Source organism: Sturnira hondurensis, unplaced genomic scaffold (assembly GCF_014824575.4).
Source record: "Sturnira hondurensis isolate 20B ecotype Veracruz unplaced genomic scaffold, ASM1482457v3 Scaffold0022977, whole genome shotgun sequence".
Taxonomy (NCBI): Eukaryota; Metazoa; Chordata; class Mammalia; order Chiroptera; family Phyllostomidae; genus Sturnira; species Sturnira hondurensis.
The window spans coordinates 2,775,320-2,788,498 of record NW_028095608.1 but is presented as its reverse complement, the minus strand read 5'-3'; the positions used below and the strand labels follow the sequence as shown (position 1 = coordinate 2,788,498).

The following is a 13,179-nucleotide window of genomic DNA, read 5'->3' as shown; positions in this document are numbered from 1 at the left end:
CTGGAATCTGATTGATAGTGGATGAGGGCCCAACATGCCGAACTGGAGGAGCTGGAAGAGCAGACCTCAGTCAGGAAGCTGCTGTGGTGGAGCCAGGGGAGTCAGTGGGAGAGCTGATGGAGGTGGACTTGGGTCAGAGTTTCAGCAGTGAGGACAGTAAGACCAGAGTTAACTCTTTCCTTATGGATTTAGTGGGAGGCAAGGGAGTTAGAAGAGCAGAATAACTCCAAGATGGTTTTGGTGAGCAGTCGTATGAAGAGTGGGTAGATGGGTATGGGGCCCTGTGACTTACAGAGATGAGAGAGGAGTAGACCAGGAAGGGGAGTGGGGCCCTGGCCTCTGTGGCCCCCAGGTTATCTCCTTGGAGATGCCCAGCAGGAAACCAATGGAAAAATCTGCAGTGCAGAGAAGAGATCCTATGGGAGCTATGAATTTGGGCACCTTACACATAGAGGTAATTTTTAAAGTCCTGGGCCTATATGAAATCAGCCAGCGTGTACATGTATGTATGTGTGTGTATGTATGTGTATGTNAGCTGCTGTGGTGGAGCCAGGGGAGTCAGTGGGAGAGCTGATGGAGGTGGACTTGGGTCAGAGTTTCAGCAGTGAGGACAGTAAGACCAGAGTTAACTCTTTCCTTATGGATTTAGTGGGAGGCAAGGGAGTTAGAAGAGCAGAATAACTCCAAGATGGTTTTGGTGAGCAGTCGTATGAAGAGTGGGTAGATGGGTATGGGGCCCTGTGACTTACAGAGATGAGAGAGGAGCAGACCAGGAAGGGGAGTGGGGCCCTGGCCTCTGTGGCCCCCAGGTTATCTCCTTGGAGATGCCCAGCAGGCAACTGACGGAAAAATCTGCAGTGCAGAGAAGAGATCCTATGGGAGCTATGAATTTGGGCACCTTACACATAGAGGTAATTTTTAAAGTCCTGGGCCTATATGAAATTAGCCAGCGTGTACATGTATGTATGTGTGTGTATGTATATATTTCAGTTATATATATATAACTGAAAAAAGGCCGTAGGGCCTGGGATGCCTGGAGGCTAAAAGGTAAGGGCAGTAGAGCACGGGAGAGGAGGCGGGAAGGCCCGGGAGGAAGGGTTCACAGGCATCAGGGATGAGGCTCGGGCAACTGTCACTGAGCACCAGGCAGGGAGGCCAGGCCCCACTCTCTTCTGACTCACACGGTCCCTCCCCTCTCCCTTCACTCTTTGTATAAAGAGCACAGTGCGTGCAGAGCCAACCAGGCCCTCTCCCACCAGGTGGCTTGTGAGGCAGGATTTCTGTTTGCTTTGGCCCCTGCGGTGGCCCGGCACCTAGGCCAGTGTTTGGCACAGGGCAGGCACTCAGTTAAATCACTGGGGGCAGGCAAGTTCGGTGCGCCGAATGAAAAGGTGTCTGCTGAGCGTCAGACTTATGTGATAGTTAAAGCCCTGAACTGTAAGCTCCGTGCATCCACACATTTCGGCGTCCTCCACATTAGACATGGAAAGACTTTGAGTGCAACCACCTCAATGTGGGAAAACGTCAGACAAGGACCCCAAGGACACAGAAATGGTATTGGCTAAATACTCAACCCTTTATGGTGCAGGCCAAGTGAAAGTATCTATTTCAGAGAGACAGCTAGACAACGGTTATTCTTAAAAAAAACACGGTGCAGAGGAAGGTTTTTAATGCAATGAGAACCATCTAAATAATCCCCTTCGGAAGGCTACCCACACCACCGTTCAGAAATGTCATTTAGTAGCAGCAGGAAGGGTCATGAAGAAGGGTAGCAAATGCTAACATTTTGAAGTGATGATTGTATTTTTATGTATTAACTCTATGTAACGGCTTAACTGCTCTAAATAATGTAAAAAAAAACAAAGTTTGATGTTTTTAATCTCATGCTTTCTCAAGGTCCCAACCATTTCCCTTATCTTCAAACATAGCCCCTAAACACCTAGGGAGAGAGACAGTGATGGACCAAACCCCATTTGTCGTGAAGACTGTGCTGGGCTCTGTGCAAGAGACTGAGTGTGCGGGTGACACTCCCAGCTGGCCCCAGACCTAATCACAGCAGATGACAAGCGCGGCACCAATGCCCATAACACAACACCACTCTCTAAATAAAAGCAACGACGTTAAAGCTGTCCAAAGCTAAATATCTTTTTGCATTTTAATCCCCAGTTGGCTCATGGTTTTCAATGTTTTTTAACTAAGGTTTGCAATACTGAGGACTTTGCGATGTTATCCAGAACTCCACCTGCTCTGTCTGCCCCCGCTCCGTAGGCTGACCTACCGAGGCCCCCAGAGTGCGGCCCTCTCCTCAGGGGGGGGCGGCAGCCACGCTGACCCTTCTTCCTCTGCCCCACCCCTCCTGCATGGCCCCACCCAGTGTTTTGTGACATTCTCTTCTTTGAATAATGATTAACCTATGGATAATGGCAGAACCCTATTAATAGTGTAAACTAAAATCAGGCTAAAATATAATTTGTCTCAAAGTGATGAGTGAATCAAGAGAACCTGAAGAGTGCCAGGGACTTTGTCACCTCTGGGATCTGTGACATTGATAGAAATAAAATGACCAATTCCTTAATCACTGAGAAGTTTTGGTTAAACTAAGAACATACATCTGACAATTACACATTATTCATTGGCCCCACAGTAAGGAAGGTCTCTCACACCAGTATGTTCAAATGGAAGAAACATGTGTGGTGCTCCAACACTATCTTCTGACATTATTTTCATTACAGCATCCGAACCTGATGTTTCTGCCTCTCCCTAGGAAGTGGGTTACTTTCCCTAAAGCTTGTAAAACGAGTCCAGGGAACTCCGGTCTTTGCCCCATGTACTGCCATCAACTGCAGGACGCCTGCGTGAAGGACGCCTTCGCCGTGCCCCAGGGGCAGTCATGTGGTCCCGAGCAGCAGGTGGTCCCGAGCAGCAGGTGGTCCCGAGCAGCAGGTGTGCCCGAAGGAACGTGCCATCCTCCGCACAGGGGAACGCCACCCTCAGGTGTGCCCTGTCCCGAGTGTCACCGCACTTTAATGACTGTCCCCTCAGCCTGTGTGCCCTCCGATAGTGAGCAAGCACAACCTGAACTTTTCAGGGATGACACAAACGTACACAAGTTCTCCGATCTCTCCGGAAGCAAGAGCACAGTGCTCAAGGCAACACACGCTCGGATTTCGGGAGCAGACACAGAAGGAGCAGCGTCAACTGTCCGCTGATTGTTCAAGGAGAGACACCACCTGAGAGGATTCGCTATATTACTTTGCTATTAAAACTCCTGCAAACACGACACTAAGATTCATGCACCGATTAAATGGGACGCACTCACCAGGAGAAAGAAACAAACACTGAACAAGCGCTTCACTTCGACAGCCGACACTCACCTCCTTCAATGTCCCGCAGCTGACACTGAACTGAATTGATGAGGCGACGCGCTGCCGTCTAGAGTCACTCAGGGCCAAACCAAAAGAAATAACGGAGCACCATGCTCATTATGTTACAGAACGCTTGCTTTTTCCAGGCATTCCTAGAAGTCTTTGTTATTAAATTTGGAACTTCTCCAGTAACTCTGAGGAATCTCTGGACAATTTAACCTGTCTCTAATATGATTTAAAAAATTCACCAGAAGATGGAAAAGTAGAAAAGGTCCCCAAATGAAAACTATTTTGGGTGTCAGTCTTCTCACATCGCTCCTCGGACAGAAAGGACCACAGCTGGTGGAGTCCAATCGCCCTGCTGGAACGGTCACTGATCACGCACCATTCTGGGTCAGTGGAAGGACCCTGTGCATTTTCATGGGCTGCTTAAGGAACTTGGGTAACATGAGTCTAAATTGTAAGGGAACTACGTGGATACTACATAACGTAACAAAAAAAAATGTTAAGTTTGGGTTACTCGTGAATGTAAGAAAATTTCAAATTGAGAGCACATTTCTCCTTGCAGACTTCTGATCACTTACTACTAGATAAGTGTAGGCTTCTTGAAGGCAGGCCCTGGATGGGTCATTCTCTCAGTCATCAGAGACTTACAAAAGGCCTACTATGTGTCAGACCCCCTGCTGGCACTGAGGATACAGCAACAAGCCCTCAGAGAGCGGAGTGATTGGTGCCCAAAGGCGATGCTGCTCAGGCCACTGCATCGGAGAGGAGCCGGGCTGGTGCAGGAGCTCCAAGAGCCCAGCAGCAGGAATAACATCCAGGAGGTGGGAGGTGACCCAGAGCAGAGAATTTGGGCTGAACTCTGAAGGAGGCACAGTGGCCTGCAGGTGAGGATGAGGGACTGAAAAGGTGAATGCTAGGGGGACCGTGTGGCCATCAGCAATGCCAGCACTGGCAGGAACCCTGGGCAGGAAGGGAACTAACCCAGTCGAGGAGCAATGAGAGGCCCCTTCAGCTGAAGCACCGTGAGCAAGAGCTTGCTGGGAAATGCGGATGGAGGTCCACAGGGGTCCCCACGAAACACTCCCACAGCCAGATGGAGAATTCTGACCTTCATTCTAAAGAAATGGAAAGTCACCAGCAGGGGTGCAACGGGAGACTGTGCCCTGGGAAAGCCCGGACTGGGAAGAGCCCCATTCAGAAGGCTCTGCAAGGACACAGAGAGAATGGCTGGCCCTGGGCTGGCTGGGTAGGAGTGGAGGCAGCGCTGGCTGACAGGAAAACCTTTTCTGAGTCCCCCCAGCCTTTGAGAACCCTTGCACATGGCAGAGGGCACAGAGGCCTCACTGCACAAACGTGGAAAATGAGGGCCAGTGCGGCCTTAGACTTGGCCTCACAGGCAAACCCATGCTGCCACTGCCCCTGCTCTGTGGGGGCCACCAGACCCCCAGCTGCCACCTCTGACAGCGTCAGAAGGCCTGTGCTAGGCTGTCACACAGGGTCTGTGTGGTCTCTCACTGCCTTGAAGTCGGGAATCAGAACTTCACGTAGCAAAGGTGGGAGCGGGGGTTGGCCACACTAGTTCCTCAGCACGGATTCCGAAACAGGAAACCAGGGTCCTTCCTGCTAGGTCCTGCCTGCACCCTGAGTCCCCAAAAGACAAGATGGCGGGGACTTATGTCACTAGAGGGCATTTCAGAGTTCTGGAGGCAAGCCTATACGTAAGCAAAAGGCCATTTTTCCTACCAAGTATTTTAATGAAACCAGAGAACTACTGTTCTGCGAGGAATACATGGCTTGTCCCCCCCTTTTAAACCTTACCTTTTTCTAGTACCAAATGACTGCATGGAACACCTCAAGAGGACTATCCGAGGCATAAAACACCGAGACAATTAAATCTCTTTAACTCTCAAGTGTGCTTCAAAGGCTAGGAAATATTCAGATTGAAGATACACACAGATGGATTAAGCCCAAGTTTTGGGATTCCTCGTTTAAATCAGAAAAGTCTTTCACCTGCAGATGAAGTTCGGAGATCTCACTATGATCTGGCATCCAACTTGGACAAGTACGCAGACTCGCTCCCCACAGCCACCGCCACCAGGACGAGGGTCTGCCCCTTCCGTGTCAGAAAGCTCCGGTCATCTCAACTGCGCTTCCCTGACACGTTTCGGGTCAATGTGCCTCTCCCCACCTTTCACTCTGCCCACAGACGCCCAGCCTGGGGGCTTCTCTGCCCACCTCCACTCTCACCGTCGAGGAACAGCTGGTGTGTGAGGGCCGCACGGTGGCCACTCACACGGCACTCTGAGTGCGCTACCCAGCACGAGACGGAAACACGCTAGAGCTCTAAGCCTGACACACCTATTATTCTAACCTCGTCCAAAACTTAAAAAAATGGTTCGGAGACGTGAAGTCCCTTGTCTGCATCATCCAATTGGTTGAGTTACACAGGGAGGACTTGGCACCTAGGATCTCCGTTTCAAGGCCACACTGTTCTCTCCGGGACCCCAGGGGAGTGTCTGAAGCCAGATTTCAACTGTATCATCTCTGGTTGACATGTCGTGGACTCAAAGACTCTGATAACTGGACATGTCTGCATTTGAGTATATTTGATTAATAAAGGCCTCTTGAAGTTTGTGTTATTTCACAGGAAAATCCCAAAGCAAATTTGAATAATAGTAACAGAGGCTAGAATAATGTAAAGAATTCACAAAAATACGACGTTGAAGAAAAGGTGCAGGGTCGCTCTCCATTAAGTTCCTATTTAAGATTTTAAAACTAGCATTTACATGCTAAGGGATTTAAAAGGCAACACCTAAAAGGAGTACCAAAATTACAGACACGGATGAACGTTAGCAGTCCAATTCTCTCTTCTGATGGGTATGACGAGCTACATGTTCGAAAGGAAAAAAGAAGGTTAAAGAACAGTCAGAATTAATCCATGGTAACGGAAGTCCACGCAGAGTCCCTTTTTTAAGGGTTTGAGGAAAGGCACAGGGGAGGCTTCAGGGACCCCAGAAACGTTCTCTGTCTCGGCCTGAGCAAGTGGGCATGAGCGCGGGTGACATTTCACCATGCTACAGCATCAGGCTGTCCTTGAGATTTGCATGCTTCACTGCATGTACGGAATACTTCAAAAATTATTAAAAGGAAATCATGGGAGATACAACACAGGAAACCAAGAGTTCCCAGCATGGAAGAAGCCAGAGGCAGCACAGCAGAAGTACTGTGCTCATCAACAAGAGTGCCGGCGTGCAGCTGGGAGACAAGCCCCTGCAGAGTTGCTTGTGAGGCTGCACTCCCGGGGGCAAGCAGCGACGTGGAGCCCGCTGCCGTCCTGAGAGGGCTGGAGCCCTTCACGGGCATTCTGCCCGAACTTTTCCACTGAGGCTTTTATGCTGAAGAGAACTCAAGCAAAAGTCAGTGATCTGGGACTGGAAGTTACTCAGAAGATAATCTCCAGCCCTCACCGGCATGGCTCAGTGGGTTGGGCATCATCCCACAAACCGGAAGGTCACTGGTTCAATTCCAGTCAGGGCACACGCCTGGAGTGCGGGCCAGGTCCCAGTTAGGGGTGTGTGAGAGGCAGCCAATCGACATTTCTCTCCCTCTCTTTTCTTCCCTTCACCTCTAACAACAAATAAATGAAATCTTTAAAAAAAGAAGAAAATAACTTCCACATTGATTTTTGATAACCAACACATTAATTCAAAAACTCACTTTATATGAAATGTAACATTTAATTGCTAAATTTAAGAGCACCAAATATTGAATATAAAATTGGAGACCAAATACAACATCAAGTAATTATATTCACAAACTACCATTTCTCAAAAAATGTAGTTTACAACTTACAGGTGTTGTGTGCACATATATATTTGCATGGATATATATGTGCACATATGTGCATATACACATACAAATTCCTCAGTTTACTCACTATGCCTTTATAGAACTGACTTAACTCTTACTTCTTCCTATAAATGGAATTAAACTTACAACATCTTTTCCATCACACCCAATGTTTTAATGCTGGAATTACCGCAACACTGTCTCACAACCCACAGAGCACAGGGCTAGCACCTGCTGTGTCGGCTTCTGACAGCGGACACAGGACAGTCCCGCATGCTCTGCCTGTGGCCGCAGTGTCCCGCGGCCCCAGCGGGGCTCCTGCGGCTCTTGGAGGTGGTGCTCGGAGCCTGGACTTCAGCTATGTGAATCAGAGACCAAAAACACTGACCACGGGCTGAGCGGTTCTAGAAAACCCCTCCGTAACTGAAGTCTTCAGCCTCCCTGCATCTACCCTGAGGTCCCAGTGTCTGAAATGCAGTCGACAGGCAAACCTGTAGTCAGGGCATTAAACGGTGAGTGCAGTTACATCGCTTCCACGTGTCAGAGCGTATCGTTTAGCCTACCAGTGACAACCAAACGAATCCTAGGCCCCAGTTTCGCTGCACCTTCTGAAATATAAAGCATGGCAGAAGCTGCCATTTCCATTCATTTGCTCTTTAATACTGTAGCGTTTTGATTTTCAAATGTACTTCAGACGAGCACAAAAACTTCCTGTCTTCAGTTTCACGCTGCTTGCACACAAGCGGGCAAACTGCCGGCCTAGGGCGAGCACATGCAACGGCACACGGGTGCTCATGCAGTGGCACACGTGCACTCATGCAGCGGCACACGACACAGTGCAGACAGTAAAGGAAACCAGGTGAGGGCCATGCTGGGGTCCGTTCAAGGGTCTCCTTACCAAACAGTGAAATCCTATGCCTGACAAGAACTCCGAGTTTGCAGAACAGGCTGAAGACAAAAGAAAAACAAAAGAGGAAGGGGAAAGGGGAAGGGGAGGTAGAAAAGACAGGGAAATTAAAATAAAATAAAAAAAGAAAAAGAAAGAAAAATAAACAGCTGATCTATGAGCCAGAAGAAGCGACATGGTGTCACGCAGAAAGAATCAATTCTCTGAGCAGAATGTGAAGTAAAGGTACCAAGAGTCTTTGAGTGCATATCTTTAACAAACATGGTTAAAAAACACATACTATAAGTAAAGAAACAAAAAAAAACTAAAAGCAAAGCTAATTAATATAAAAGCAATCTCTATGAACCCAATAAGAATACATTCAGTAGTTGTAACTACCGAAAAACCACAAGGAAAATATTTGTCCAAATGTACAACTGAAATTCTAGTATTTGTTGTTTTTTATGGACGATATTTAATGGTAGCAGTATGGTGCTTTGGCATGAAATGTCACGTTAGGTTTCAGTGTTTCTTCTTCCCAACCTCCCGCCCCCGACCCCTCCGCCGCAGCGTCCAGGAACTCTGAACACCCTGGAATAGAGACGGGATTCAAGTGCCTGGCAACCGCTCAGAGGAGACTCCCAGAGTGCTCTCAGCACTGAGCATGAGTGGAGCACGTCAACTTCTCACCTCCTAGAGCGCCGTTCCTGGGCCCCGTGTCCTCCCTGGCCATCAGCAGAGGGAGGACATAAACACGGTGACCCCCGTTTGGCGAGAGAGCACTGCAGCACCCTGACTCTCAGGTCAAACCCCAGGACCTGGGCAAGCATCTCATCCTGGCCCCTGGGGCGGTTTGGAGGGTTCCTCGTAGGTCCCTCCTCTCAGGAGTACCCCTCACTCACTTCCATGCTGCACTCCCTCCTCCCCAACACGCCACACTCAGCTCAGGACACGTTCACTGGCAGAAGGCTTCTCTGACATGCTGAGCTCCTCCGTCCCTCCCAAACCAGGCTGAAAGAGACGCCTCCCAGCCTCTGCCTGCACCATTTCTGAGTCTCTGCTATAGCCTTTGACTTCCTGTATCACAACTGAGACTATCTTCACATCTACCAACACCTTACCTCTCTGCAGGAGAACTGTCAGAGAGCATCGGCTCTGCACAGTCAGAACTGACCGAAGCTCTCACCTTGAACGTGGACCTGAACGGCACACCCCCACCTGCCTGACTTCCCCAAGCACCGTGGCAGCTGCAGGCTGACCTCCCCCACCCGGGTCCTCTCTGGCCCCGCACATTACCAGTGATGTGCAGACGTACCCTCCTCCGTACCAGGTACAGACTGTGCCCAGGGAGGCAGCTGCCCACGACAGGATGGCCGAAAGGAGACAGAGGAAACCCTATTTGTGATGCTGACCTCCTCTACAGAAAGTTCTGGCCATCTTATCTCACTTCAGTAGTAATGTGGAAAAATGTACTGATGAAAACTACTTACACAGGGCACAGTGTAACTCTTCCCGGAAAACCTTCACACACAAATGTTTAAGTGAAGGTGAGGTCTTGAGAGATCTCTTCTGTGCTACAAGTTTTTAAAACAATGATCTACTGAAGTAGAAGATCATAATGACATTTGCTCCCAGAGCTGCAGTATCTGAACAAAAAAGACAATAAAACGAGAGCGACTTCCTCCAGGTGCCCTCATCACCCAGCTCCACGCATGCTGCCTCCACAAGGCTCTGCCTCGGGGTACGGGGAGCGGTGACCTCTCAGAAGTGCCCTCACTGGGCTCCCTGAGCTCCAGCCTAACCAAAGTGGTACCTTTACCTCTCACTAATGGGTGCTCCCTGGCATCCCGATGAAACCTGAAATGAAGCTGCCTTTATACCGAAGGCACTGGGTTTCACCCAATTAACCTCAACCTGGGATCTCTTGCCGTGACGTTAACAGAACTGCTCCACACCCTATTCTGTGGGGTCACCTTTAACATCTGACAGTCTGTCAGAAAAACAACTTCTCGGGATATCAGCTGCTCCTTACAGTAACAGATGTGCCATCGGCGAGAAATACCAGTGTAGGGAAAGCTTCATCCTCCTGTGCTGTCTGCCTTCCAGGTGCCAGACTATATGGTTCCAGTGTTTGGAGGTGAGGGCCACAGTTTCTCTAAACACACTTCCATGATGTCCACATCCCCTTACGACTAACACCCTGAGAATTCACAGGCAGGGATCCTCCCGCAGCCCCGATGCCTGCTCCGCACCCACAAACGTTCGCTTCCAAGCGCTCAGGGCCCCCACCAGCAAAACCTGCGCATCCCACCTGGAGACTCTCGCTGTCAGCATCACTGACATCTCAACATTGTGACACTCTGGATTCTGACCCTTCCCACCACTGACTGTCCTCTGCTCTCTTCAGACACCCACTGCTCAGTCCCCCACCCCGTAGTAAACCTCCACGTTTGGGAAGTCAGACCTTTGGGCTTCTCCCCTCACTTCTCTTTACTGTCATCTACTCTCAGAGCCTCGAGCACCTCATGGGTAAAGGCAATCCCCCCAAAAGTCATTTCTCGCCCTGATCTGTCCACCAGCGCAAACGGTAGTCCCAGCCTTCTGCTGACGGCCCCAGCCGATGACCTGTCAACAGCTGCTAAGCACCCAAACCATCCAGCCTCTTCTCCAAACTAGCTCTTCTGAAGTGCCTGGTGGTGCTGGTGCCACAGAGTGACCAACAGCCCGGCCCTGAGCCTGCAGCACCGGGCGCCTCCCTCTCAACTTGCCAGGCCCGGCTGGTCTCTCTCCCTGTCTCCCACCTCAATGGTGTCTTAGTACTAATGAGTGAAGTGAAAAAATAATTAAAAGATTAAAAAGAAGAGAGGAAGAAGAACCTTATTCTGGCAGTCACTGTCAATGGCAAACATCCCACAGTGAACCCACATAGCCTGTCTTTGCCCAGATAACCACAACTGTGAGGCTGCTGTGACTCGTTCCACAAGGGGCCCAGTCAGCGACAGAAGCTGAGCCAGACTGAGAACTGGAGGGAGGCGACAAAACACAGCACAGCAGGTGGGAGAAGTGGAAGGCAGACAGTGCTCTTTGTGCTTTTCCTATGCACTCTGATTGTATTTTCTCTTCATTTATGTCCCTGAGTGGCATACAAGAGACGGATGCCCCCTGGGAACAAACTTCCAGTTTCAAAGGCTGGCAGGCCCTGGGGAATGCAGACACCAGGCGACAGCCCAGGAGTTTGAGGTCAACGGGAACCTGGCACCCTGCTTGTGCTCCCCGCCCTGCCTCTGGGGGGCGCTGGGTCCCGGGCTGGAGGAGGGCCCTTTGAGGTGAGCAGGATACCCTTCGGATGGTTCCCTGCCATCTTTACCACAACCAGGTCTGCCAACTTCACAGGAAGGTCATTTTTTGATGAAGTCTGGGGACATTTTCATCTTATTACAGTCCTGTACCACAGTAAAGAGATGAGCTTAAAACTCCATTCCAGTTCTCATTCCCAACGTTCCATGATACAGAAATCCTGCTTTCCACCCCAGGTGTTCGAGCCCACCTCCTTCTCTCTGACAGGCTGCCACCACCCTGCCTATCAGCAGACCATTAACGTCCAGCCCGAGGGAAGCCTGTGCAGGGGTGACCCCTCTCACGGAACAGCCTGTCAGAGGCCCCCTGCACATACGGCAATGCCGAGGAGGGCTTGCCCGCCACAGACTCTCGTCTGCAGACATTCTGGCAGAATTCTGTGGAGTCGTGCTGGGGACAACCAGAAGAGCCCCAGACACACCTGCGAGGAGCACTGAGACACACGGGACGGAGGGAGCACCACTAGCACGCCCTCCTGAGCAGGGAACGGGGAGCCTTCGCTTCCTTTTCTTCCACGAGTGGGCGTTATTGTTTTAAAATACTTAAAATTATCATCTCTGTAAATGGGATTTCACCCTCCTAAAAAAATAAGGCTCTTGAAAATATGAGATTCGAAGGGAGTTTAGTGAATTAATGTGAGAAGCACCGTCCCTCAGACCTTCTGACACAGGGCACCTCTCCAGCCTCCGCCTGTGACTTCTGTGCTGGGCACTCTACTCCTTCCACTCAGCAGCAAACACAAGGAATCTCAATGTCTACATCACATGGATCAACCTGCGGAAACCATCCCCACGAGAGTCTGGTTCCCAAAGGGCAGGCAGGGCAGGTGCACGGCCCCCTTCGGGTCCCAGGTGCTCCCTCCCCAGTGCAAACACATGCAGACAAGGGTCTTTGCTCTACAGCCATTTACCTTGTCACCATTTCTTTCTCCTTGTTTGAGGCATGTCCCCCAGAGCAGAGTGGTCTGCTCGCTGCAGACAAGAAGTACAAACGGTGGTTTTTGAAATACTGATCAATTAAAGGCAGAACAACCTGCAAGGAAGGAAGAGAAGACAGGTCTACACAGTGGAACTTGGGGGGGAGGGCTGAGCACGGAGGCTTTGGAGCAGGCAGAGTCCTGTCCACATGCAGCAGGCCCCTGGCGCCCATGGACAGCCAGCTCCATGCCAAAGGCTGGCTTGCACACCTCACCCTGCCACTTCCTGTCCCTGTGGAGGGGCGGTAGGTGAGGGGACATAATTATGGGGAAAACACTCAATTGTTAGCTGTCTGAAACTATTTTTAGTATTTTATCAAAGTGAGCCATTCTCTACCATCTCGCACCAGGCTGTGCAGTGTGAGGAAGGCAGCTGGCCCCCACCACACAGCTCACCCTGTGCAGACTCGGTGCAGTGGGGGCCTCGCCCCTTCTCTGTGGGCAGAGCACTGAGATGCACAATGGCTGTGACTTACTCAAAAGTCCACGGCCACTTGCCCAGCTCCACTGTGCTCTCACTGGGCCACCCTCAAAGCCTACCAGGCATTTCCTGCCCCAGCTCTGCGGGCCTTCAGTGACCTCCTCCCCCTTCCCTGCCCACTTGCACCACGAGGCTCTGCGCACCATTCCCTCTGTCAGAATGTACTTCCTGCACGCCTGTCCCAGCTCTTCTCTCTCCTGCCAGCCTGGCTCCAGGGCTCTCCATCAGATAAGCCTTTGCCCACCCCTCTGTGTCAGAC

The 13,179-nt window shown here is 50.5% G+C and overlaps 1 protein-coding gene across 1 annotated transcript in view; it reads right to left on the bottom strand.

Moving 5' to 3' along the window:
• The window catches only part of RYR2 (ryanodine receptor 2), a 389,249-nt gene that overhangs the window by 111,385 nt on the left and 264,685 nt on the right, over positions 1-13,179 (bottom strand). The window contains exons 61-62 of the mRNA XM_037037343.1: positions 12,374-12,495; positions 8,119-8,168 (exon numbers count right to left, since the gene is read on the bottom strand). Of these exons, the coding sequence (XP_036893238.1) occupies positions 8,119-8,168; positions 12,374-12,495 (172 nt within the window). The remainder of the gene's footprint in view (positions 1-8,118; positions 8,169-12,373; positions 12,496-13,179) is intronic.